The 27,581-nt window shown below is 39.1% G+C and overlaps 1 protein-coding gene across 1 annotated transcript in view; it reads left to right on the top strand.

The window, feature by feature from the left end:
- LOC150089170 (uncharacterized) overlaps window positions 1–27,581 on the top strand; it is a 437,035-nt gene that overhangs the window by 216,087 nt on the left and 193,367 nt on the right. Inside the window, exons 7-8 of the mRNA XM_090389629.1 lie at window positions 7,130–7,228; window positions 21,888–21,986. Of these exons, the coding sequence (XP_090245755.1) occupies window positions 7,130–7,228; window positions 21,888–21,986 (198 nt within the window). The remainder of the gene's footprint in view (window positions 1–7,129; window positions 7,229–21,887; window positions 21,987–27,581) is intronic.

Here is a 27,581-nt window from a genome sequence, read left to right as displayed (position 1 = left end):
ATCATGCACGCGCGCTGCTCAGAAAAGAAGTTTCCCGATAGCAAAATCCAGTTGTGAAACAAAAAGCTGAAAAGGCTGAAAAATACAGTTGTGGAACAAAAACAGGCACTGTTGGTGAAATTACACAGATAGGGAAAGAAAAGATAGTGATGGATCTGAAAATTGGGACATTTTCGATTGCTATGAAGGCAGTAATCAAAACAATTCCAAGCTATTCCAATGTAGTAACATGTCGTAACAAAAAAATTTTAAAAATCGTTAAATCGAAAGCAGCTTCATCTCAGTGCAACACTACTGGATGATGACTACAAGGTACAACACTGGGCATCTTTTCCTAAACAATTATATGCATTTGGGATTTAAAAAAAAAAAATAATAATAATAATAAACTGTTTGACATTTCGCTTTGACAATGCGTCTGTTATAAAAACTGGAGCAGCAAGGATACTAAAAGAAGAGATCGAGAACTTGGTGGTTATAAGCTATCCTTGTTATCTTAATAATTTGTGCCCAGAAAAGGGATCTGCAAACGTTCTGTGAAAGTGGATGAATATTTAGTAGACATTTACTATCTAGAGAGAAGTGCTCTAGATAGTAAATGTCTAAAATCTATTTTCAGTTATCACAGAAAATAGATTTAAATAGTTTCAATTTGAGCATGCCACCGAAGTAAAATAGATAGATTTTTAAGCGTGGGTGAACTCGTTGGCTGTCTTTGGTATAACTAAACAGGTAGTAACTAGACAGGTAGAACGAGACTTGTGTAACTAGACAGGTAGAATAGAGGCATCTTTTGATCTATTTAAAGAATCGGTAAGAAAAGCTATGTGAGCACTTTTCAGAGTTACCAAATCAAAAGTAAAAGAGATAGATTTTTAAGCGTGGGTGTACTCGTCGGCTGTCTTTGGTATAACTAAACAGGTAGTAACTAGACAGGTAGAACGAGACATGTGTAACTAGACAGGCAGAATAGAGGCATCTTTTGATCTGTTTAAAGAAGCGGTAAGAAAAGCTATGTGAGCACTTTTCAGAGTTACCAAATCAAAAAGCACAACAGGCGATCACTAGTGTCACTGACTCATATTTAAACCCAGTTAATGATTCAAAAGTTCTGAACGAGAACAAATTCAGAACTCAAGAAAAAGAACTTCTGGTGAAAGCAATCCTAAACACGCCAAGTAAACTGATAGGTATGTTATCCTGACTCGTGCAGAAAGTCTATTTGTTTCTTTTTTTCGACTTGAATTAAACAATTTGCTCGTTTCTTTTATATATTATGCCAATGTTTGAAAATTAGAACATAGTTCTTCAACTAACGTACATCACATCCATGTACTGAGGTCATTATTCCTAGATATATTGAAGAATGTTATGTGTAGATTTATTTTATTAACAGTTTTAAAATTTCAACTTCCATTTTGGAAATTGATTACCATATCAGACTAAACTAGATTAACGATTCTTACTCAGTCATAAGCATTTCTTCTGCCAAATGCACTACATTGCATTTATCAATATTAAAACTCAACTACCAATTTTAATCCAGTCTGCCTAATATAAATAGCTCTGGTTGGAACAGCATACTTTGATTGCTGTCATTAACCACTCTGCCCACCTTTGCATCATCAGCAAATTCAGACATTCAACATAACAGGCCTACACCAGTATCATCGAAAAATATTAAAATACAGTTTATGGCCCAACGCCGAACCTTCAAGTACCCACACATAAGTCTATGAAGAGTAGTGGCCACTAATAACCACTCCTTTATCCATAGCATTACATCTCTCTTAATGATGCATTCTCCAATTTGTACGGCAGGCGTTCATATGGAAAACTATAAAAAGCTCTACTGAAATTTGAGTATATTGGAGGGGAAATTATATATTGCATCCAGTTTCTTTGTGACTAATCAGACATAGTAGCTAATCAGATTGGTCAGAAAAGATATTTCCTTAACATATCCGTGCTGTGATTGGCATATAACTGCGGAACTGTAAAGATGATCCTGCTTTACTTCTACCCCTGACTCCCTTATTTTCCCTGACACACAAGTCAAGCTTACAGACATATAATTATTCACTTTGCCCTCGCAGGCAGCACGGTGGATATAATCACAGTCCTCCCTACACCGAGACAGGGCGTAGGTTCGAATCCCATCAATGACACCAGGACAAGTACTTTAATCAGATTTTTTTTTTTCCCCACAATGCTTTAGTAGGCAGTCTCAGGCAAGGGTTGCTTGGTTTTATCTTCAAGAATTTCAAGTTTTGGTCCTGCAAACAGACATTTATAGGTAAAGAAGATTTGGTGATTCTTTTAATAACTGGAAAGCTCCATCGGTTCCAGATACCGTATTTACATTTCGCTTCAACAATTTCTCTTCCAGATCCCTTTCAGTTATTACAGAACCATTTAACTACCAATTAGAATTAAGTAAATCAAGTTGACAGTGAAGCAATAGAGAAAATCCGTAAAGCAATCAGCAAATTAAAAATGACCCAAGAGTGTTACCTGAAGACAAAGGTCTATGCGGAACTGCCTAAAATTAATATCGCTAGAGATGAAACTAAAGCCGCTGTTAATAGCCCTAGGAATAAAGCCACAATTGGACCTGATAAATTCCCGCTCTTCATGATTAAGATCAGAAGCGTATAACATCATAGATCTGCTCCTTCAAATTTTCCACAAAATCTTAAATGAAAACCACTTTCCGAGGATATGGAATACGTACTTCGTTAAACATGTCCCCAAAAATATTAATCCTAAATCTGCCAAAGACTATTCCAATTGGATGTTCGCTTCAAAAAATATTTTCGAAATCTATTTTAAATACCATCAACCATCACGGCTTCGGGCATAGACCGGAGTACCTTCATTCAGTGATCCCACAAAGATCGACTACCATGAATCTCGTGGAGACTCTTATTTCGAATCCAACACGCCCTTAACTTCAGACAGCAATTAGATATAGTCTTCTTAGATGTTGCATCCGCCTTCGACAGTATTTCCATCTCAGCTATTACTATCATCTTGGAGGAATATTTCCATATAACTGGGCACATCTTAGCAATAATAACGAGCACTTTGAGGAAGAGACACATCACTGCCATTAATGGAATTTCCAAAGAGACCTTTCAAATCAACAATGGACTCCCGCAAGGTGGTGTCCTCTCTGCTACGCTCTTTGCAGCAGCATTGCATCCTTTCCTGGCCCAAAATCAAAAACAAGTTGTCGTTTATGCAGCCGACTTGAAATTTTTCATCACCTCGAACGACCAAAAGACATCCTTACAACGCAACAATGAAGCAAACTCCAAAATCGCCGAGTTGCAAGAATAACCTCAATTGCATGGGGCCCCGACTGAACACAAGACAGCACAAACGGTTTTCACCAACAAGATAATAAAGAACCACATATCAATACACGTGAATGGCAGAGTGGTCAAAAAAAGTCCAGACAATAGGACTTTTTTGACCTTCGTCTGAAATGGGACGAAAACCTAAACTTCACACCGCATTTCGGACATGTAAAGAAGAAAAGATATGCAGCACTATGGACCTGCAGACAGGAGCTGGTAGGTATCAGGAACCTCGAACTTGTTAAACAATATATTTTATGATGCGTCAACCACAATCCCTCTCTACGCATTTCAGATTTGGTCTTCTGTCCCAGATGCTACCATCAAGGCTTTCCTGGGTTTAGAGTACTGGATGCTGAGATGGTTAAACAGGATCACTGCGCAGCCATTTACCATCTCAAGGGCTATTTTATATGCCAACTTGGATGTCATGCCTTGGTCTCACATAATTCACTCAAGCTTACAAAACTGCTGACCGGGAGACTCGACTCGCCGAAAACTGACTAACTGTTGACTAGACCCCGCATGACACAAAGGTGGGCGAATAGGACACCATCGCCTCCACTCAGTAGCGCACTCACGCAGCTGGGAAGCCTTCGGCCATTTTTTCCCTTCTAACACCATTAAGATGTAGAACGATCTTCAAGCAGACCCAAAAAGGCTTTGCACAGAGAAATAAATTACTGAAATATTTCAGAATGCATTACTCCACTATGGCGCCTCCGTAGCCAGGTGGGCAGGAGCAGTAGTGCATAGCACACGCTTTTGATTAGACCGGGGTTCGAGCCAGTGACCACCAAATACGGAGGATGCGGAAAGGTCAGGGAATGACCACCGCATATCCCCGGAGCAATATGGCCTTAGTTGCTAATGCTCCTAAAAATAACAATTACTCCACCTATAAATGCTGCAAGGAAGTGAAGCCCACCGATGAAAACAAAACAGAATGCAGGAAATGAAGAATGAACTGGTCAGGACTGTTTTTGTTCCGCACTGGTGCTCCTCTTATGTTTATATTCTACGTCTTATCTTTCTGTTATCTCGCTGTAAATAGTGGTGTAGATGTGAACATTCTTTAAAATTCTTTAATTCCTTGTAAAATTACCAATTATGCTTATGCTCTCAATATGCCTGTCATGTAAAAATAAGGCAATAATATGTATAATATAATTAATTAGACAATGTATAATTTATTAAGACAATGATATGTATATTCATATTAAAAATGTATAAATTATAAGTGGATAATTATGTATATAACTTATATTTGTATATATGAATGTGAACCCCCTGGTTAATAGCCGTAAGTGGTACCGGTACCTCTTAGGAGAAAATAAAAATAATAATAATAAATATTCCGCTATGACCAAACCATAAGTCCCAATGAACATCGAAAATTAAAATCCCTCGTGATAATACATTCTGATTTATTGCCCCACTTTATTTGAGTGTGTAGTTGTTCATTATATACATCATAATCATTTTGCCTCTAACATAATCTCTCATTTTGTTTTCACAGTGTAATGTCATACAAAGCTGACTCAGCATTACACTGGCAATCCTGATCAAACTAGGTATACTGTTTTAGAATCTATGCGCTTTTGTCCTCCCTGTTCTTACTCCACACATTGTACTCGTATTTAAATTTTGCAAATCCCTTATGTCAGAGTGGCATCCTGTTTCTGTTATTCCTACGACGTCCGCGTTTGATTATTTAACCACTACTTCAAATTCCTCAAATTTATTTAATACGCTCCTAGCATTAGAAAATACACTGAGTGGACGGAAATCATGGGATACCTAACTAGTAACGGGTAGGCTCACCTTTCGTCGAGATAACGGCAGTCACACGGCGAGGCGTTGAGTCCACGAAAAGCGTTCCACAGGTATTTCCATCCATGCTTGCTGCACCGTTGTCCATAATTCCGTCGCATTCCCGGGTGGAGAACCCAAAGCTCGAACGGACCTTTCCACAGCATCCCAAAGATGCTCCACAGGGTTCATGTCCGGTGAAAGGGGAGGCTATTCCATGGTGGTAAAATCTGCGGAATGCTCTTCGAACCATGTTCTAGTCACCACAGATCTATGAGGAGGTGCATTGTCCTGCTGGAAGAGTCCATCGCGCTGTGGGTGCACGATGACCATGAAGGGATGCAGATGGTCTGCAAGGATGGACACGTAACCTGGACCATTCAGAGATGCGTCTAGACGTACGAGAGGTCACAACGTGTTCCAATTGAACACGCCCCAAGCCATTACCGACTGTCCAACTGCCTGAACAGTTCCTTGTTGATATGACGGGTGCATAGCTTCGTGCGACTGCCGCCAGATACGCACCCTCCCGTCCGCTCGAAATAACTGGAAACGGTATAAGTCGAACCACGTTCATCCACCACCTTTCTCCGCCCACGGCAAGATGTTATTCCGGAAATGGCGTATTCCCGATACACTCTTGATACTGTCGAACGGGGATAGCGCAATTTCTGTACCATCTCCGCGATAGAGTAACCCATGCGTAGGGCGCCCACTATCATCCCTCTTTCAAAGTTGGTTAACTCACTACGTTTATCCATACTGACATCGAATTACCGTCTACGTGAATTCAGCGATGCAGTGTACCTGCCAAGAGGTAGGTTCGTCCACTAGCGAGAGGGGTGAGAGCGTCGCTTTGCCCAGGAACCAGATATCCCATGAATTCTGTCCTTTCAGTGTATAACGGTGAATTGTATATCTCTCCTATAATACCTTTATGTGATTAATAAATATCAGAAACAAAAAGAGACATGGCAATGAACTTCAGAGAAAACACAAATGATACTAGTTCACTCGGAGTAGTGATTAATTACAACGATTTGATGTTAACGGTTTACTCATCCTTTAACAGCAGTAATTTATCTGTACCCTTTCTTCAATTGATAAGAAAGTCGTTAATTTTTGACCAATGAAATAAATAATGGAAATTTATCCAATTCTTCTGTCACTTAGTTACTTATGAGATTGCTAGATGCAATTTCTAAATTAAAAACTGTCTCTGACCAATGAACAACGAAAGCCATCCAATATCGTGCGACGGAAGTTGAACGAAGGCTATACATGCAAACATCAGTTAATGGGCTTCTGCACTCAGGGGAAACAAAAAGGGCCGACAGCAGTAACGTCATAGTCGATGACATTTCGGTACAAAATCCAAATATTCCTGATACGTACGAACACCCGTACAACATTTGTAATGTCGAGTCTAATGGCTATGGACTGCTTAAACAGTTTCAAATGAGGTACACTCATCGGTACTCCTCTGCTCCTTAATACTGGTGGTGACTGGTGAAAAGCAGGATTCTGCAATGCAGCGCACCAAGCCAGAATGTGAAGGCATGAGTCAAAGAAGTTTCCAAAGACTAACCAGTCAACTGCAGAGATCTCAAGTTAAACGAACGTCACTGAGGTGAAGTCAAACGACTGCAGAAATTATGGATCTGTGCCATCACAGGTATGGAACGATCTGCAAGCCAGTCGCGATATGAGGTTGAGTTTCGTGTTTTGTTTTGTTTTTAATCCCATTGAGTACATGCTATATTGAATCAAGGCGGTGATGAATGCTCCTGAATCAATCAATTCAGTAGTGTCCAACACCATCATTAGGTAGATGTCTGTATTTCAAAATGAGTTGAGTATGTATCTCACTTATATACAGTACTAAATGAATAACATTCAACATAAATATCCAAAACCGTTTTCAGAAATGCCATTTGATTTGCTTTTGTTCATAGGATGGTCGCACTTTAATGCACATTGCATCTGAATGTGGGCATGAAGACACAGCTTTAGTTTTTCTCAAGAAAGGAGTGCCTCTTCACATGTCCAGTAAGGTAACTACAGATGTATTTTTTCTTTTGAAATGTTTATTTATTTGTTTCCAATAAGTATCAATGGTGTCTGTCACAATTATATAAATTCTATACATGAAAATTCGTAATCGCTACGTTTAAATTAGTTCTTTTTGAATTTTCCAAAACTTTATCATAACTAAATTTAACTTCATTATAATATTCAGTAATTTAATGCGATTTTAATATACAGGGTGTCTCAAAAATATTGGTACAAACGTTTAGGGGAGGTAGGTAACATCTAAAGGAATGTGAATCGCATAGGAACCCATAACCGGAAACGTCACGGGAAAGTAGTAGCAGAGGCACAAGAAGCAGAAATGACACAAGACAGTAATTAGTGGCAAACATTTAATTGACATAATATTAACGATGAAGTACGAGATGGATGCATTTCATGATGTTACAACAGATGCTCGAAGGTTCAACCTTGAGACGCGATGCATGCGTGACACCGATGCAGCATGGATTGGCGGACACGGTCGAGCACACCTGGAGTTTCTTTGACAGTAGTAGCAGGGCAGAGGAGTCTTGCCACGAGATCCATTTCCGTCTCCACAGGCGATTCATACAAGATAGATTTGAGGGCCGCCCACAGAAAGAAATCAAGGCTCGATAAATCAGGTGAGCGTGGGGGCCAGGCTCCATCAACGCCCAAAACGCCTGTTCAAATGGTCACAAACACATCTTCCATAATGGGCAGGCGCCCCGTCATGTTGAAACCAAATGCTGCGTCTCACATTTGCTGGAACATCGTCAAGGAACCCTGGTAGAACTTGTTCAAGAAAGATCCGATATTTAGCGGAGTTCATGCGGGATGGTAACAGGTATGGGCCGACTAAGCAGTCACCGACCATACCTGCCCACACATTTATTGCAAAGCGATGTTGTGCCGCATGGGGGCAGTGGACTGAAACCGACCATGTATTTCCCCCCTCCCCCCATCCTGCTGCATGGGCTGTGGAGCTTGTTTCTGCGGCCTGTGTTCAGGAAGGAAAACATCTCTCTCTCTCTCTTCCCCCCCCCCTTTTTTTTTAGATATATATGTATATATATGTTTTTTTTTTTTTTTTCTCGCATTCTACAATCAGTCCATGGCTTTTTTTTTTTTTTTTTATTTATTTTAATTTTTTTTTAATTATTATTATTTTTTTTTATTTATTTAATTTATTTTATTTCTTTATTTTTTTCCTTTCTCTTCGCGTTCTACAATCAGTCACATGGTTGGTTTTTTTTTTTTTTTTTTTTTGCGTTCTACAGTGATATTATTTTATTTTTTTTTTTTTTTCCTTTTGCACCACGGGAAAATCTAAATAAATATATATGTTTTTTTTTTTTTTTTTTTTCTCTCCTCTGGAGTGGGCCCCTAGAGGAATCTGGCCCACCTTTTGGCAACATCAGGTGGATCAGAGTCTCGTATTGAGACAGTACGTGATTAGCTGAGACTGGCCCACCTTCCCGTGGTGTGGACGAGTACCCAGAATCATCTGTCCAGGTGACTGATGCTTCTGGGTAGCCAAGTGGCCAGAACAGAACAACAGAACACACACATAATACACACAAACCGACGTCACACACACATATCTGGCCCATTTGTAGTGATACTGTTCTTCACAGAGATACGAGGCGGAGTTGAACTAACGTTCTAGGAGCCGCCCATTACAAAAACACATGTCCATACACATGTGCCGCATGGGGGCGCACACCGTGTGGGCTCTGTGCTAATCCATACACTAGGTGCATGTCTGCCAGCTCACAGTTCGTCTATCGATGCATGCTCTTCGTGCGGCGACTACTGCTTGAATGAGTAAACCAGAAAATTTCCCTCTCGCGAACTGATGAACAGCGCCGTGTACCGACTTACGGTGACGTTTCCGGTTATAGGTTCCTATGGGATTCACATTCCTTTAGATGTTACCTACCTCCCCTAAACGTTTGTACCAATATTTTTGAGACACCCTGTATACACCCTGTAGGCGTAATCTACAGACCAGGTGATTGTGAAGACTATGACAAAAGCCTCTACATGCAAATGGAATGGGCAAGTAAGCATCAATGCCTTATTATGGGTGATTTCAATTTGCCTCTAATTGATTGGAGTAAATGGGAAGGAAACTCGACATGGGGAACAAAATTTTTAAATCAACTAGATGACTGTTATTTGTATCAACATGTCAGGGAAAGTACTAGAGAAAAGAATATCCTAGACCTCATCATCACACATGAATCAGATGACATAACAGGGCTGACAGTAGAGGAACCAGTAGCAGGAAGTGATCACGGAGTTCTACGGTGGATGATGACGAGAGAGGTAGCAGAAGTAAAAGGCAAAGGAATGGGTTTTAATTTCAGAAAAGGAAATTACGATGCCTTAAGGTACTACATGGCCTCTATTAACTGGGTAGATATCGCGCAGAGAATGAATACATTTGAACTGTGGTACGCTTTTAAAACATTAATCACAGATGCCTTGAATGCGTATATACCATTAAAAAAATACTCCACGAGAAGGGTTCCAAGTTGGATGAATAGTGAAGTTGCCACATTACTTGAGCAGAAAAAGGTGGCATGGAAACGTTACAGAGCAATAAAAAGTACTGAAGCCTATAACAGCTACAAGGTGATGTGTAATAGAGCCACAGAAAAGGTTCGACAGGCAAAGGCAGTTTATGAGAAATCACTAGCAAACAGAGCAAAGAGGGGGGATAAAGAATTCTTCACATATATAAATGCCAAGAAGAGCAGGACAAACCAGATCGGACCTTTACGTAAGGGAAAGGGGATAGTAATAAATACACCAGCTGCCGTTGCAGATGAACTCAACAGTTATTTTGCATCGATATTTACAAATGAAAAGCCTTTTGTGGCAATGGGAAATTGTGGGAGCGAAGTTAAAAAATATGTAATTAATGATATTGAAATTTCGCAAGATTATTTAATGAAAAAACTTTCAAGCCTACAGACTAGTAAGGCTCCTGGAGTTGATGGAATATACCCTATAATCTTGAGAGAGGCGGCAAGCGAGTGCATTGAACCACTGAGGCTGGTTATGCGAGCATCACTAGACTCTGGGGAGATTCCCTTGGATTGGAAAAGTGCAAATGTATCTCCCATACATAAGGGTGGCTCTAAAAGTGAAGTGGGAAATTATCGACCTGTCAGTCTGACTTCAGTAGTAGGGAAAATCATGGAGGCATTGATCAAGGGTGGAATTCAGGATCATTTGGATCGAATTGAAATTCTCAAGGATACTCAGCATGGTTTTGTAAAGGGAAAATCATGTTTAACAAATCTGGTTCGCTATTTCGAAAGGGTCACTCACGAGCTGGATTTAGGGAATAATTTCGACATTGTTTATTTAGATTTCAGCAAAGCTTTTGACTCAGTCCCACATGAGCGGTTGCTTTATAAGCTGGAACAGGTTGGAATCACTGGAAAAATCCTTAGATGGATAGAAGGATGGCTTCAGGGCAGGAGGCAGAGGGTTGTGATAAATGGCTATTCCTCAGATTGGGTTGATGTAAGAAGTGGGGTTCCCCAAGGATCAGTATTAGGACCACTGTTGTTTTTAATTTTCATAAACGACATTGATGAAGGGATAGAGGGCGTGATGTCTAAATTTGCAGATGATGTTAAAATTGGTAGAGTAGTTAATGATCACTGTCAAGCTGAGCTTCTTCAGAGAGACCTATATAGACTTCAAGAATGGTCAGAAAAATGGCAGCTGTGCTTTAATCCAACAAAGTGTAAGGTATTACACCTGGGAAACAGTAATCCCAAAATAACTTATTCACTTGGTGGAGTTCAGACATGAAATTCTCTGAGCATTGTAAACAGGTTGCAAGGAAGGCCCATGGTGTCCTATCGATGATCTATCGAACTTTTGCAAGTAGAGATAGGGACGTGATAATCCCATTATATAAGGCCTATGTTAGACCACACTTGGAATACTGTGTTCAAGTATGGAGACCGCACCTAAAGAAAGACATCGAGCTTCTTGAAAGGGTGCAAAGAAGGGTAACTCGCCTGGTGAGATCGGCAAAAGGGCGTCCGTATGAAGAAAGACTTCGAATATGTGGGTTGCAGAGTTTGGAAACTAGACACCTTAGGGGAGATTTGATTGAGGTGTTTAAGGCTCTGAGAGGCATCAGTAAAATGAATGAGGACAAAATTTTCAAGATTATAAATGATGCTAGAACTAGGGGACATAAATTCAAGTTACGCGGGGAAATGTTTAGATTGGACTGCAGGAAGTTTTATTTTAGCCAGCGAGTTATAAATTACTGGAATAAGTTGCCTTCATGGGTGGTAGAGGCCGACAGTTTGGGGAAATTCAAAGGTCATCTGGATAGTACTTTCGGGTAAGGGAAGCGCATAGGATGATAGGATTAATTTCCTTTTTATTTAATTTTTAATTTCATTTTATTTATTTATTAATTATTATTATTTATTTATTTATTTAATTTTTGTTTTTATCATTGTTTTGTTCGGATTTTTTTTTTTTTTTTTTGGCTGGTGCAGCATAAGCCATAGGCTTTCTTGCACCATACGGCCGTTACTAATACTAATACTAATACTAATACTGCATTCTGTTAAAATTACCATAAAGACCTAAAGCAGGATCTCGTCGATTGTACATATCGTATATTTGAATATTATCAGGATTTGATTATTTGCGAAAAATATAATTAACTGGTCAGCTTACAAGTTGCGGAAGGCGAATGTTGGAATCCAACAAAAACCACAGCAGAGAGTAGCTTAATTATTTATTTAACTCTCTGCATACAGAAAATCCTAGGGAAAGCATTAAACAACTATAACGACAAGAGCAGGCAGCTCTGAAGCTAGCTCAACATTGACCTGTACTTTTATTTTATTTTATTTTATTTTTTTACAAAAAAACATACAAGAATCACCAAAATTATTACTCTTATTTAAGACATTTTCGGTCTACACTAGTGGCACACAAACTGTGGTTTGCGGACCACAGTTTGTGAGCGAAACTGTGGTCCCTGGGTCCCTGCGAAACCCTGGAGTCACGAAAAAGGTGGATCTCTGTTCATTATATGCACCACGAATTACTTACAGAGTCAGAAGGATACATGAATACTCTTCAAACAAATTCTTAAATGCAAAATTGTTTTGCTTTTTCCTCTTTTAGCATTTCTGGAAGTCGAGTATAAGCGATAGGGTATCGAGCAGACTGCATACAGACAAACTGACAGATGTATTTTTATTTATTATATTTTTTTTAATCTCTGGTATTTTGAAAATAGGAAAAGCACATTTTACAGGTGGGTTAGATATATTTTTCTCCGTCGATCACAGTGTTTTAAATTACTGGCACATTTCTGCCACCATCACTACAGCATAACATTAAGGACGAGATACAAAATATACATATAAACATATAAACTATACCGACTTAGAGGCACTAGTGCTACAACTTCCCCAACCTTACTGTATAATCAGTAACCTCAATAATCATCACCCTCTATGGAGAAATCAAAATCTGGACAAACGCAACCAAATAACTGAAAAATTACTTGACCGACATAATCTGATAGATTTGAATACTGAAGCGCGCGCACACACACATTTTCCTACGGGATCTACTTCAGCCACGAACTATTATATTAAGGTCACCTAGAAAGTCACTTCACCTACCCATGTGTATTGTATATGTAAATCGCGTATGTTCTCTGTGTCGTGTGTGTGTGTCGATTTTCCTGCTTTCCTGAAAGAAAAACCCCAGTTTTACTAGGGGGAGGGAACCTTGATATCTACGCCTGAGACCGACTAACTCAGCTATAGAATGAAAAAAGCCCATAAAAGTTCCACGCGACATCGACGGAATCCGAACCCGGGCCTTTTCCCCCGGTGTGGGGAGGATGATGACGATACCACTATGCTACCCATGCAGACACTATATCCTTTATTTGAATGGACTATACATAGCAATCCATTAAGAAGTAACCTAATATGCCATAATCCTTTAATATGCAGCATCTCCCACCTTTCCAAAAAAAAAAAAAAAAAATTACAAAATGGTGCTTCGACAGAGCTGACTGGATTCTGTATAAGCAGCAGACTGTACTGTATGAACAGTAGTGTCAAAATTCCTCCATAAACTCAGTCTTGGATTATACAGTATATCAAACCAAATACTAAAGACAAGCAGACCTAGAAATCCCAAGACAATCCATTAAAATGCATACACATCTGAAAATTTAGTGGGATAATGAATGTATTAAACTAAAAATGAAAAGAACAGAGCAGAGCACGGAACATCTTCAGGAGGTTCCCAACAAACTGCAAATCTTATATACTTCAAAAAAGCTAGAGCAAAAGCAAAGTGTGTTAGGCAAAACAGAAAGAGAGAGGCATGGAAGAGTTTCGCGTCCAGTTTAACGGATGCAGACAATTTGGGCAAAAAAAAAACAATGGACTTGTTCCACACATCCACCATCCTATACTAACTGTACATGGTCATGATGTAATAAAACTGCAGGAAATAGCTAATGTATTAAGTTTAACAATTGCAGAAATTTCATCTACTTCCTCATACTCACTTCAATTCTAGAATCAAAAACCCAAGCTGAAAAAAGTCACCTCAGCTTTGAACGGTGCGCAGCATTTAATACAACTTCCAATTTACACTTGGATAAGGCTCTGTGTACCAGCAGGCACAGTGTAGCAGGACTTGATGGAATTCACTACGTAATGATCTCTCAACTTTCTGAGCCAACTCTGAAAACATTGTTATTGTTCTATAATAGGATCCTTACAGAACATGCTTTCCCAGACAAATGGCGCCAGACCTACGTTCCTGCCTTTACAAAACCGGAAAAGACCCCCAATCCGCAGAACTACTGGCCCATTGCTCTGACTAGCTATACGAGCAAGGTCATGAAAAAAATGATCGATGCTCGACTAATGTGGTTCCTAAAACAGCATAACCTCATCGAAACCCATGCAGTGTGGTTTCCGTGAAGGTAGATCCACCCCCGATCTGCTGGTTCAGTCAGAACTAAACATCCGCGATGCTTTTATACGAAAAGAACACCATGTTATGATATTGTTTGACATAGAAAACGCATTTTACACCACATGGAGATGTGGAATATTACGATGATCTCCGATCTATCCTGATTACAGAAATACAATTTATCCCCAGAAACCAGACCAAGAGCACTGCCTACTGGGTCAGAAGAAAAATACACAGCTTTCTCAAAATTTGTCCAAAATCTCTTTGCGAGACGCTGGCCTTATCCCATCGAGACTACAGCAACAACCAACGTAGAACCCAACCTAAAGGAAATGCATCACGGATCGACCGGCTCCTAGCCAACAATGAATGAACGACGTCACTCTGAAAAAGTCATCAAACAAGTGCAATGAGCAGGACCGAAGACATCGCACGTGATCACATCACGAATAAAAAGAAGACACCTACATCAAGAACTGGACTAGAAGACAACAACCCAAGCTGAGACCTGTGTCTTAAGCATGACAAAATAACGGACCGGACTATGAATGACAGTGCAGCTACGCTGCACTACGCCACTATTGGCGATCTGAACCAGACTCCCCACACCGGGCGGAAAAGGCCAGGGTTCGAATCTCGTCGATGACGCGAGGAACTTTGACGAGCTTTTTTCACTCCGTGGCTGAGTTAATAAGTCTCAAGGCGTAGATAAGCAAAGTATTTTTCCCTTGAATTTTTCGTCCAGCAAAACAAACAAATCGACCACAAAACACACGCAATTAACAGACATAAGACACACAGCACGGCAGATGAATTTAATTATTCGGGTAGCCTAAAAATAACGGATATGCATTCCCAGCGTTTGCACAGTGGTATCGTCACCGTCCTCCCCACACCGGGTGGAAAAGGCCTGGGTTCGAATCTCGTTGATGACGCGAGGAACTTTAATGGGTTTTTTTCACTGCGTGACTGAGTTAGTCGGTCTCAGGAGTAGATAGCAAGGTTTTTTTCCACAGAAAACTGGGGTTTTTCGTCCAGCAAACAGGCAAATCGACCATAGAACACACGCAATTAACAGACATAAGACACGGCACAGCAGATGAATTTAATTATTCGAGAAACTTTAATGGGTTTTTTTCACTACGTGACTGAGTTAGTCGGTCTCAGGCGTAGATAGCAAGGTTTTTTTCCACAGAAAACTGGGGTTTTTCGTCCAGCAAACAGGCAAATCGACCATAGAACACACGCAATTAACAGACATAAGACACAGCACAATTTAATTATTCGGATGACCTAAATATTATAGTTTGGTTTGGTGTGCATTCCCTACAGGTCCTAACGGAAACCATGCCTCTTGATTTTATGGTGGCTTTACCGGGTTATGTTGTTGTATTCGAAAACGAATATCAGCATAATTTTTTGGAATTACTATTAACACTGAAGCTGATATTAAAAAATAAAATGTGAGATGCTACAATGAATTGATACATGTTTGGAAAACCATATGGGATACAACCACTACAAGTTCAGTTACTAATATATTTATCCCTGCAGTGACGTTTCTAAGGGATAAAAAGAACCAGAGATGGTTTTCTATGGGGTTATATTTATCTTGTATTCTTATGGGACACGGGTTAATGAATGCAAAACTTTTTTAGTTTGGATTGTCTGGCAGGGACTTATATCAATGTGAGTTTTCAGAAAACCGGAAGCATATTCTTTTCTATTGTATCATCTACACCTTAGAGTAATATTAATGCATAATGTTGGGAATGTTGCCTCACGGCATAAATCAGACGAAAGAAGATATTTGCTGACAGTGGCTTGAACTTCTGTAGACTGTAATTATCAGGAAATACGTATGAAGGAAGGTTGTTACAGAAAACGGCAATTGATTGAATAAACGAGGAAGATGAAAACTTGGTTCTGTGAGTTTGAAGTTCGAGAGTAAATGGATGTTGGCTGGTGGCGGCACGTGTGCGGACTGTTTTGAAAGAGAGAGAGAGCGGGAATAATAGATGCCAATTCAGAAGAAAAAGTGCCCATGGAAGTATCTGTAGAAAAGGCAAAGGCATGCAGCAGAAACAGTACGTCTATGAGGCAGCGAGAGGAGAGAGAGACTGTTAGAGATGAGTTATTAATTAACCTAACTGCACTCTTCTGAATGGAATCTAGAAGCCTGAGAGAGGTTTTGGAGGCACCGCCCCAGGGAACAATATTCCATGGTAGGGCTTATTTGCGATTTGTACAGAGTGAACAGCTGTTTGAAAGTAAAGTAACGCCGAGAGCGAAAGAGAAAATCAAGTTTTATAGATCCTGAGGATGCAATATTTGTAATGTGCTTGTGCCAAGAGAGATTTGAAGTCAGGGTAATCCCCAAAAGATATATATCATTTTGCCTAGAAATCGGAGTGTCACCAAAGATAAGCATAGAAACAGAAGAATCCTTTTTGTGAGATATAAGACAAGACTGAGTTTTAGAAGAATTGAAATCAACTAAATTGTCTTTGCCCCACGGGAGATAGGCATTTAAAAAGTGGAATGCAATGTGCTATTATCGGCAAAACTGTGGATACGATTTTTCCAGTGAATGGAAGAAGGTCATTAATAATACAAGAGGAAAAGAGTGGGGAAAAGAACTGAACCATGGGAGACACCAGCATTAATGGAGAAGTTAGAAGACAGAAAGCCATCTACCAGCATCCTCAGTGAGCGATCAGAGAGAAAACTGAATAACCAATTACAAAAAACAGTTGGCAAAACATAAGATGGAAGCTTGTTTAGAAGGCCTTTATGTCAAAAACACGATCGAAAGCCTTTGGGATGTCAAAAGCAACTGCTTGCTCTTGACATCTCATTTCACCGAACTTTTCCATTGAATTTGTCCATAAATGGGTAATATAAGCCAGAATATCACCAGTGGATCGACACTGACGGAATCAAAAATGGCGATAGTTGATCAGACGGAACGTTTCTAGGTAGTTTAAGAGTTGGCGATTAATTGATTTCTCCATTACTTTAGAAAGAGTAGAAGTAATGGCAATAGGACGATAATTGAATGGGAGGGATTTGTCACCCTTTTTAGGAACTAGCTGGATATGAGCAAATTTCCAAGCAGAAGGAATAAGAAAGCGAAAAAAGGCGACAAAGAACAGGAGTAAGTTCGGGAGCACAAGTTTTGAGAATAAGTGGAGAAATACCATCAGGACCTGGCGCTTTCTTAGCATCAAGATTCGTCAAAATCCTTCTGACATCCTTTTGAAGACCACAGGAGGCACTGAATCGAGCGTGTTGGGAATGGTGAGAGGCGTTTTACCAAGATCATTAATACATGAGTTGGAAAAAAAATGGGATGCTAGCAGGTCAGCTTTATCCTTGGTCGAAGTGACAACAGAACCATCTTGTTTTGACAGAGGTAGGAGCAGAGATGGGCAAAATTTGCGGCCAATAGCTTTGCCAAAAGTCCAGAATGCTCGGCTACCATTAGGGCAAGAAGCAAGTTTTCTACTCTTAGCCTGTTCAAAATCTAGTTTGGACTGATTAATAACTTCTTTCCAATTGTTCCGAGCTTTGGTGTAAGCAGAAAATGAAACAACCCAATTACGATATGCAACGTTCTTCTCTTGAACAGCCTTAGCACATTTATTGGAAAACCAAGGTTTAGATAAATGACGAGATTTTAAAGTAGAGTATGGAATAAAGGATTTCATTCCTACAAGAATAATTTCACTGACAGGATCTGCGCAAACGTTGACATCAGCAGTTTTGAAAAACTAATCCGACCAAGGAAAAGAAGAAAACAAATTTCGCATTCATTTTGCATTCTTGTAATGCCAAACGATACGAGGTTGGGAATAGCTATGAGATAAAGGCTACAATTGAGAAGAGACAATCACCAAGTTGTGATCTGAGGTGCCTAAAGGACCACTCACTTCGACCGTGTACGTAAAAGGATTGTTTGTGAGATAAAGATCAAGCGTGTTGGCTGTATGGTTAGGATTGTCCAGTATTCTTGTAGGTACATGAAAAACCTGTGCAAGGTCATTAGTAATTGCAAAAACCTCAGCATCTTGACCAGCTGGGTCGGTGTGACTAGAAAACGGAAGCCAGCTGGAGTTGTGAACATTAAAATCACCAAGGAAAATTACCTCACTGTTTGGAAAGTTGGACCGGAGAAAGTCAAGTTGCAAAGAGAGGAAGTCAAAGAGCTCCAAGTGATTAATGGAGTTGGGAGACCGGTAGAGACAACAGATGAATTTGACACAATGAGGTAGAGAGATTTTAAGCCAGAGAAGATTGAAAAGAGGAGATTCCAAATTACGAAGTCTCTGACAGAGAATATTGGAACGGACATATGCACAAGTAGGCGCCTCCGTAGCCAGGTGGGCAGGAGCGGAAATGCGTAGCACACGCTTCTTGATTAGACCGGGGGTCGAACCCGTGACCACCAAATATGGAGGTTGCGGAAAGGTCAGGGAATAACCACCGCATATCCTCGGAGCAATATGGCCTTAGTTGCTAATGCTCCTAGAAACCGAACAACAACATATGCACAAGTACTACATTTGAGGCGAAAGGAATCATACAGCGAATAATTTTGGCAACTGAGATGAGCAGTAGTTGAATCAATCGATAACTGAGATTCTGTCAGGAAAAGTACATGGGGTTTGGCAGACTGCAAGTGGAAATGGACATCGTTGAGATTAGAATTGAGGCTATGTATATTTGTGAAGTGGACTAGTAAGTGTCTGGAAGGTTTAGTTCTTTTCGCAGATAAGCTTACTCTATTAGTTTGACAATTCGTGGTGTATTCAATAGTAAGAAAAAGTGGGGGAGACATGCTGTATAAAGTAATGAAATTTTTGATATGTCGAACACATGGTAAGAATATACCCACATCCTTGACATAGCGTGGCCTCGAAAACGCCCCCCCCCCCCCCACATACACACTACTCGGACTCCCTCCAGTCACTATCTGGCAGAGTAGAGGTAGCAAGATTATACTCTAGCTGATCCGGAAGCCTCCTAAGGAGTTACCAATAGGTTCGGTCCGGTGTACTAACTAGCGGCCGGCCTGCGAACACCGTTTAAGAGCTGTGCCCTCGAAATGTAAGGAAGATTGGATCTCGCCATGATGTTCATCATAACCTCAAAAGTCATCAGTCATACTCCATGATGGAAGAGATGGGGAAGGGTTGACCGGAACTTAGCTCTGGAGACAAAACATGGGTTCCGCCACTTCAAGCATCCACTAAGCAAGTGGTGGTATTGCACCGGTTGATGAGTCATCTACCACCTATAGAGTTCACATTAATAAACAAAAAAGGTTACAATGGAACATCAAATGATGCCGGGCATGGTATTAGACAGTGAAGCACATGCACGAGTTTAGTGAACGTTAAGTATGCAGTTGTCGTGCAATGCGACGAACGCATGAGTCCCACATACACGCTCTACATTGTCTAAACGACCTATGTCATTTACTAATTATCTAAATGACCTATGTCATTTACTTTTGCATAATTTACTTGCGCATTTGTAGTGACGTAACTGCCCCTCCCTCTTCTCCCATGCTCAAATAAATATCACTAGGAGGAAAACTTTTTCAATGTATAGAGAGATAAACGGTTCTAGAATGGCTTGAACATGCCGGTGGATTTTGCTTTTGATGTTACGTTACGTAACTTCTTTATTTACACGACAACTGGTAAATATTTTCTTGATTATATTTGAAGCCATAACTTGCAACTGCTTGGAATCAAAGTTGGAGTTACCCCTGTAACTAATGCTATGGAATTGCAGTACTGTGTTTATTATGTTTTACTGTTTTAGTTTAACGGTTGCCTTATTTCGAATTTAGTTCTTTGTGTTATTTTAGTACTTGAAGATTAAATGCACAAGGAACAATATGATATGGATCTAAATTAACTATATAATATCGGTGTAGATACACCATAGTTTATCTATAAAGTTAACCATATATGGCTGCCTTCGTCGTGAAGGCAGCCACATTGTGGCTGCCTTCACGACGAGATACCAGGTATTGCACTATTTCGAATAAATAACGCTTCTCCAGTAGAGGAGCCTACTGTTCTCAGTAACTTCGCAACTGTGATGGCATGTTTGATTATCAGGATGCCTGCCCGCCCACCGATGATGAAGCCAACCAGCTTCGAACCGGTGCCGTCTGAGTGGCAGTGCCCACTGAGAATAAATAACAGTAGTCTCCTCTTCTAGAGAAGCGTTATTTATTCGAAGTAGTGCAACACCTGGTATCTCGTTGTGAAGGTAGCCACAATATGAGATATAATTAAAACGGCGCCTTTACACTACGTATGTAGTTAAAAATCTATGGGTAAACTATGGTGTAACTACACCGATATTATAAAGTTATTTTAGTACGTAAGATGTACGCGTGCCTGGATGGACATGATTTATTGGTGTTTTTATTATACAGTATTTTGCAATCTATTTTTGTTTTCCATTTTAGGCCTGATGTAGCCCAGTTGGTCATCAACGAGAATGCTGCAGCACGCGGTCTTTGAGCGGGCCGGGGTTCAAGCTTGTGACTGCTAAATATGATTAACAAGATTCCTCTTGTTAATCATATTTACAAGATTAACAAGAAGAATCTGCTAAATATGATTAACAAGAATAATCTTGTTAATCATATTATTGTGAACTCTACTAACCTGTTGGTCGTGCCGAAATAAACAAGAACAATTATTATTTGTTTTATATGAATTTACAAGTTCTTGCTTTTATTAATTGATTAGTGCATGTTGTGTTATGTCCCTTTGGCTGTTTGACGGGGAAATAGTGTAAAACTTTCATACTACCGGGACGATATTTAGAGTTGCAGAAGTCTGTTTATGAAGTCAGAGTTCTTGGTACCCACAAATGTGTAAGATTTGGACGAGTTGCTAGTGTAAATTTGTTTTTTATTATTATTTTTATTATTTTATTTTAGGAAGCTGTAAGGTACTCAGTTGAGTTAGTCGGATTTGAAATAACGTTCTGGGTATCGTCTTTATTTTTAATAAAAATATTTTAAAAATGTAAAAATGGTGTTCATTCCCATTAACTTGCATGTGTTATTTCAGCAGCTTTATTAGCACCGGTTCCCAGGATGCGAGCAACACGCTTTCTATGAGTTTGTCTAATGTTATAATCTAATCACAACCTAGTGTAATTTTTGCAAAATGATAGATACGCACTCTTACCTATCACTATTGGAAACGATGCCGACGGGACTAGCCGGGTAGGTAAAGTGCCTGCTTGGCAACCCAAAGGTCGCGGGTTCGATTCCCGCGTCGGGCTGGATATCACGATGGTGCCGAACCAACCGGTTGGTTGGATATCCCATACACGAAGGAAGCAAGAAAAAACTGGTTCCTTCGTGTATTGATCACATCATACGACATAAATAAATTGGAAACGATTCTGATGCGTAATTTCTCCTGTGTTGTGCTATATTCCTGAAAATCCGTCATTTAAAAGGAAAAGCTGAAGGCTGCAGCACAGAAAGTTACGTCTGTTTTCCTGTGACAATCTAGCAAGTTTTAAAAAATTAAAAAGGTATTAAGTTGCCAAATACCGACATAATTAAATGAAAACGCACTTATAAAGGTGGCTGACTTCTTTCTCTTTTAGAGTGGAACAAAGGCAATCCATACCGCTGCACAGCACGGATTCGTAGACGTTGTAATAAACGTACTGGATCGAGGAGAACATGTGGATGTAACAACTCCAGTAAGTACAACTATCAGTTCGATATTTACAGTTAATTTCAATATTTCAGATAATGATTATCAGAAATCAAAGTGACAAAAAAAAAAAAAAAATCGCAAAACGAAAGATTAAATTTTTTTTCTAGGTAACACTTAACAAGTTAGTTAATGTACGCAGTGCATTACATTTCAGGCTCGTTAGCAAATACGGTAGTAATAATTTATGATCTATAAGAAAATAAAAAAAAAAAAAAGACACAAATCAACAACTTTTATGCGCAAACCGAGAAAGTTTCGTTTCTGCGTATCCGCCACATTGGCTATTCATTCCTTCAACCAGCGCATGGCAACAAACTTACCTTTTTTTTCTTTTTTTTTTTGAGAATATTTGAAATTTTTACTTCTTCCTTCCTTCCTTTCACCCTCCGCTTGAATGATGTGAAAGGTTATAAGAATATCTTCTTTTACTTGTTACAGCTATAGCAGTGGTGTATGACTATTTTTTTTTTTTTTTTAAATGGCCTCCTGAGTTGAAATATTTTGTGAGAATTTAAGCATTTTTAATGTTTCTTATTAAATTATATTATTAAATTTGGCCACTTTTATTGCATTGGAGAGTTTGTAATTAAAATAATAAGAAGCTGTGCAAACTGGTTTTAGAAAGCTTTACCATTTTAGATAAACTCTTTTGATTTGCTTATTTCTTAGCCAGAGTAAACAACTGATTGCAGATGTGACTAATGATTTTGTAATACTGAACCCAGTTAAATAAGTTATCGCTTTTAAAAAGTTATCAATATTTGACTCAGCTTTTGATCTCATAGCATGGTGTACATGAAATATCTGCCCCTCATTTTCAGTTCATTATTATTGTATTTATGTACTGAATGAAAGAGGTTTTATAAGTATTATGCAAAATAAGTTTAGCATCATTTGGGGGGAGTTTGTTATCCTGATTTTCAGTATCCAGATTAGTTGCTGAAAAAATTTATCCCCTATTAATAAAAAAGAATGGCTTTGTTCACAAGAGGGAAAAAATCTGTATTTGTTTGATGTATATATCATATGGTACTATTTTAAACTGTTGATATTTCTAAATATTCTATCTTTGTACTGTCAGCCATTTCCCTGTACCTGGTTTGGGCCACACATCCTCATAATAAAAACGACTCTTTGCACAATAATTTTGTTTAATAACTAAATTGTCTTTTATTATTATTATATATGAAAATATGAAGTGATAAACATACTTTTTATGGAAAGCTAGTATTGTATAGATCATTCACAATTTGATATTCGGTAATTTGCTACAATATATGGATAGCTTATATATTGTAGCAAACGTATGGAGAAAAAAGAAAGAGAATTGCCGGATTTCTATTTGGTCCGATTTTAATGAAATTTGGAATGGCTGGACAAATCTTTTTAAAATTCCAATAAATTACGTGCACTGGGAGTCAAGTTGTCACATTTGAACGGATGAACGGACGCAGAGACAGACGGTCATGGTGAAAACAATAGGCACATTATGCATATATACTAAAGAGCCTAAATATTATTCGAATTAAACTGCATGAACATTTAAGAAAAATCATACTTAACTCGGTAATTTTCATGTATCTTAGTATGATTACGCAGTGCGAAGAGCAGGGCGATGTTCAGGAAAATGCGCGAATTCAACAAACCACTACAGAATCGGTAAATTTAGTTCTCAGACCAGCCATTATTTAATACATGGCAGTAGTGCGACAGAGCTTAAAATGTAGAGTAGCATGCGGGTAAAAGTATCCACTCGAACATTAACAAATTTGTTAGGGTATGAAACTGTCTACTGATATTTGTGACTTGTTAATCATAAATGATGGATTACTTAAGAGTTTATGATTTCACTATTCGTACATGAAGAGCTAGACAGTAACGAAACACGCTTACAGTTTAGTGAATGTTTTTTTTCCCCTTTGAACTTTTACATTGTCGCTTGTAAACACCATGAACACTGCAACTTTCATTCGTTTGTGTCTGTCTGCCCATATAACGCCAGAAAGAAAATTAAGAGTAAAATTAAATTAAATCTGTTTCTCACTCTCCTCTCTAATTATGCCCAAAGTGGCTCATGAATGTTTAAGTCTGGTGATTGTGCAAGCCATGGGAGATGCTTACTCTCTGTTTCATGCTCCTCAAACCAAAATTGGACACATCTGGCTGTGCGTTATCAACTTGAAACAACACATCTGGTTGCGTTATCATCTTGAAACATGGCACCATTTGTGGGAAACAATGTTTGCACCATGGGACAATCTGGTCACTGAGAATATTAAGGCAATCAGTGGCAGTAATTCACCCGTTCTGTGAGATAGCACTTAAAAAATTACCAAGGTATTGCTGCCCAAACCATTGTTGATCGCCCTTCGTATTTGACGGTTGACACACGGCAGTCAAGATGATGCGCTCCCCTTGGCATTCACCAAACAAACTCTCCCTGAATTTGGAAAAAGTGCGAATGCTGATTCGTCTGCAAATATGGTGTTTCTAATCAACAAGTGTCTAGTTTATGTGATCCTTGCATCATGCATCCTCTTTCTAGCATTGCCATTTGTATCCCAAAACGCTATGCTTTTTTGCATCATTCCAATTGTATGGGAAACAAACGAAGCATTAGATGAAAATACGACACCCAAGTCTCCTTGGCTATCGACACGTGATATGATTTCACTGTGTATATTGTAAAGAGGTATTATTTTGATTTTCATGGATCATGAAAAAGTTATGATTTTACATTTTGAAATGTTTAATGTAAATTATTTGGTTTAAACCATTCTGCTAATTTAGAGGGCTCAGTTTAATAGAAGAAACTGGTTTGGAGTTCATATTTCAAAATAAAGTATCTTATCTGCGTAGAAAGTGAACTCAATCGGGCTATCTATGAAATGTTCCGCTAAATCATTAATATAAATGTTGCAAAGTAGTGGACCAGTGGTAGACCTCTGAGAAACACCTTTTTTAAAAAGAAAAAGAAAACGTAGTAGAAATCAATCAATTACAAAAAAATATATACAGTATATCGTACAATCTGTGAGATATATAATGTTTTAACCAGCTAAAGAGCGGGTTTCGAATGCCATGTGATTCGTAGTTTGGTTAATAGTCTGTCATGGTTTAAGAACATGTAAGAAGACATGTTATGGATTAACTTACAATCCATGACAAACTAATGAACTAAACTTACAATTGCATAATATTTATTGCACTTCTCGCATATGCTGCTTTCTGGACTATCCGCCAAGAGCTCGCAGGCTGTCACAACACCAGACTGATTGGACAATATATTAATAGATGTCTCACACCCATACCACTATATGCCTCAGAAATCTGGTCCTCTGCATCTACCTCTCGATGTAATAAATTTCTATCAATGAAATATTGGATTCTGCGGTGGCTGAACAGTCTGGGAGGGAACCCCTTCACAATCTCGAAATCCATTCTCCTAGTCAACCTAGGCATGACCTCCTGGAAGCTAATTGTCCTCAAAAAAAAATCTGTCAACGCTTACCAAGCTGCTAACTCGCCATATTGATGCCCCATCAATAAAAGATATCATCGCACAAACAAGAGGAAGAAATAGAAGCCATCCCCCACTTAGGATGAAGCTATCAAACTTGGGCTCCCTAAAAGGAATGTTCCCATGTAACACCATGGAACACTTCAACACCTTCTCCATTGATCCGATAAAGTTTGAAGTCAACAAAACCTACAGAAGCCAAATTATAGACCAAATCTGGACTAAATCACCAGGATTGCTGTGAAAATTGAGCAGTTTTTATTAGAAATTTGATGATATGACCAAACAAAATGCAATAATGTAATGAATAAATAAATCTGTTATGTTAGTTACTGATAAAGAAGTCAACCTATGTATTTAACTCTTCACTTATCAAGATTAGGATATTTCAAAGTGAATACAATTAAGCAAATGTATATATCTATTTAATAGTTTTATTATACAATAATTATATTGTAAAGAGCTGAAAATTTGTACAAAAGTGTATAATGTATATTTTATAATTTCTGTATACCCTTCTAGCCCACTTGCTGTACAGGGGGTGAACCTTGTGTTAATAAACTGATAGTAAATAAATAAAAATATATATATACTTTTAAGTCTCTTTTCTCTCTGCCTACGTGTATCTGTTCACAAGCGACACCACGTTCACGAGTCTTACATACGAAGCGTGCACGGACTGTCGAAAGCTATGAATACCACATTAAAACTGCATTTAATCTATGGATTTCTTTCTTTCAGAGAAAAAAGAAGTAATTGCCGGATTTTTGTTTTCTGATTTTAATTAAATTTGGAATGTCTCGGTAAATATTTTTAAAACGCTCAAATATAAAATTTCATGAAAATTCGTCCACTGGAATCCTTCTGGTACGTGCGGACAGACGTTATGGACATGGTAAAAACAACAGAAGCCTATACCTAAGCAAACCCTTAGCCATAATTATGAGAGCATCCTTGGACTCAGGGGAGGTTCCCACGGACTGGAGATGTGCAAACGTGTCCCGATTCCCCAAAGGTGGATCGAAGGGTGACACGAGTAATTACAGACCAGTTAGTTTAACTTCTGTTCCGGGTAAAATAATGGAGTCACTGGTTAAAGATTCATTGCAGGATCATCTAGACAAGACTGCAGCAATAATTCAAACACAGCATGGGTTTGTTAAGGGAAAGTCTTGTCTGACAAATTTGATTGGTTATTATGATGTGGTCACAAAGGAACTGGATGCAAAAAATAATTTTGATATCATATACTTGGATTTCAGGAAAGCTTTTGACACTGTTGCGCATGGAAGACTATTGTACAAATTGGAGCAGAATGGTATTAAGGGTAAGTTGCTACAATGGATAAAAGTATGGTTAAGTGGGAGAAGACAGAGGGTGGTAATCAATGGGTGCTGCTCTTCGTGGACTAATGTTATTAGTGGAGTCCCACAGGGTTCGGTGTTGGGTCCACTGTTGTTTTGTGTATTTATCAATGATATTGATGAAGGTATATCAGGCTTAATGTCGAAGTTTGCAGATGACACAAAGGTTGGCAGGGTTGTTAATGACAGTAATGGCAGTGTGCTACTGCAACAGGATCTAGATAATTTGGGCAGATGGGCTAAGAAGTGGCAACTGAAGTTTAACCTTGACAAATGCAAGGTACTGCATATGGGGAGAAGTAACCCCAGAGAAACGTACCAACTGTGTGGTACTACACTTAAGGTGGTAGAAAATGAAAAAGACCTGGGAGTAATTGTGCAGTCAGATATGAAGTTTTCTGAGCAGTGCAGACAGGCTGCTAGGGCGGGTCATGGGGTTTTGTCAATGATATATAGGAATTTTGCTAGCAGGGAAAAGGAGGTGATTGTCCCTCTGTATAAGGCAATGGTCAGACCACGCCTTGAGTACTGCGTACAGGTCTGGAGGCCTCATTTTAGGAAGGATGTAGATTTGCTTGAGCGTGTACAGAGAAGAGCAACACGATTGGTGAGGGGAATGAAGGGATTCTCTTACCAAGAGAGGCTTAAGTTCTGCAAATTGCAGTGGCTGGAGACTAGGCACCTGCGCGGTGAT

The sequence above is a fragment of the Mastigoproctus giganteus genome, chromosome 2, assembly GCF_048544385.1.
Source record: "Mastigoproctus giganteus isolate SK-2022 chromosome 2, ASM4854438v1, whole genome shotgun sequence".
NCBI lineage: Eukaryota > Metazoa > Arthropoda > Arachnida > Uropygi > Thelyphonidae > Mastigoproctus > Mastigoproctus giganteus.
This window is presented reverse-complemented; position numbering and strand designations above follow the sequence as displayed.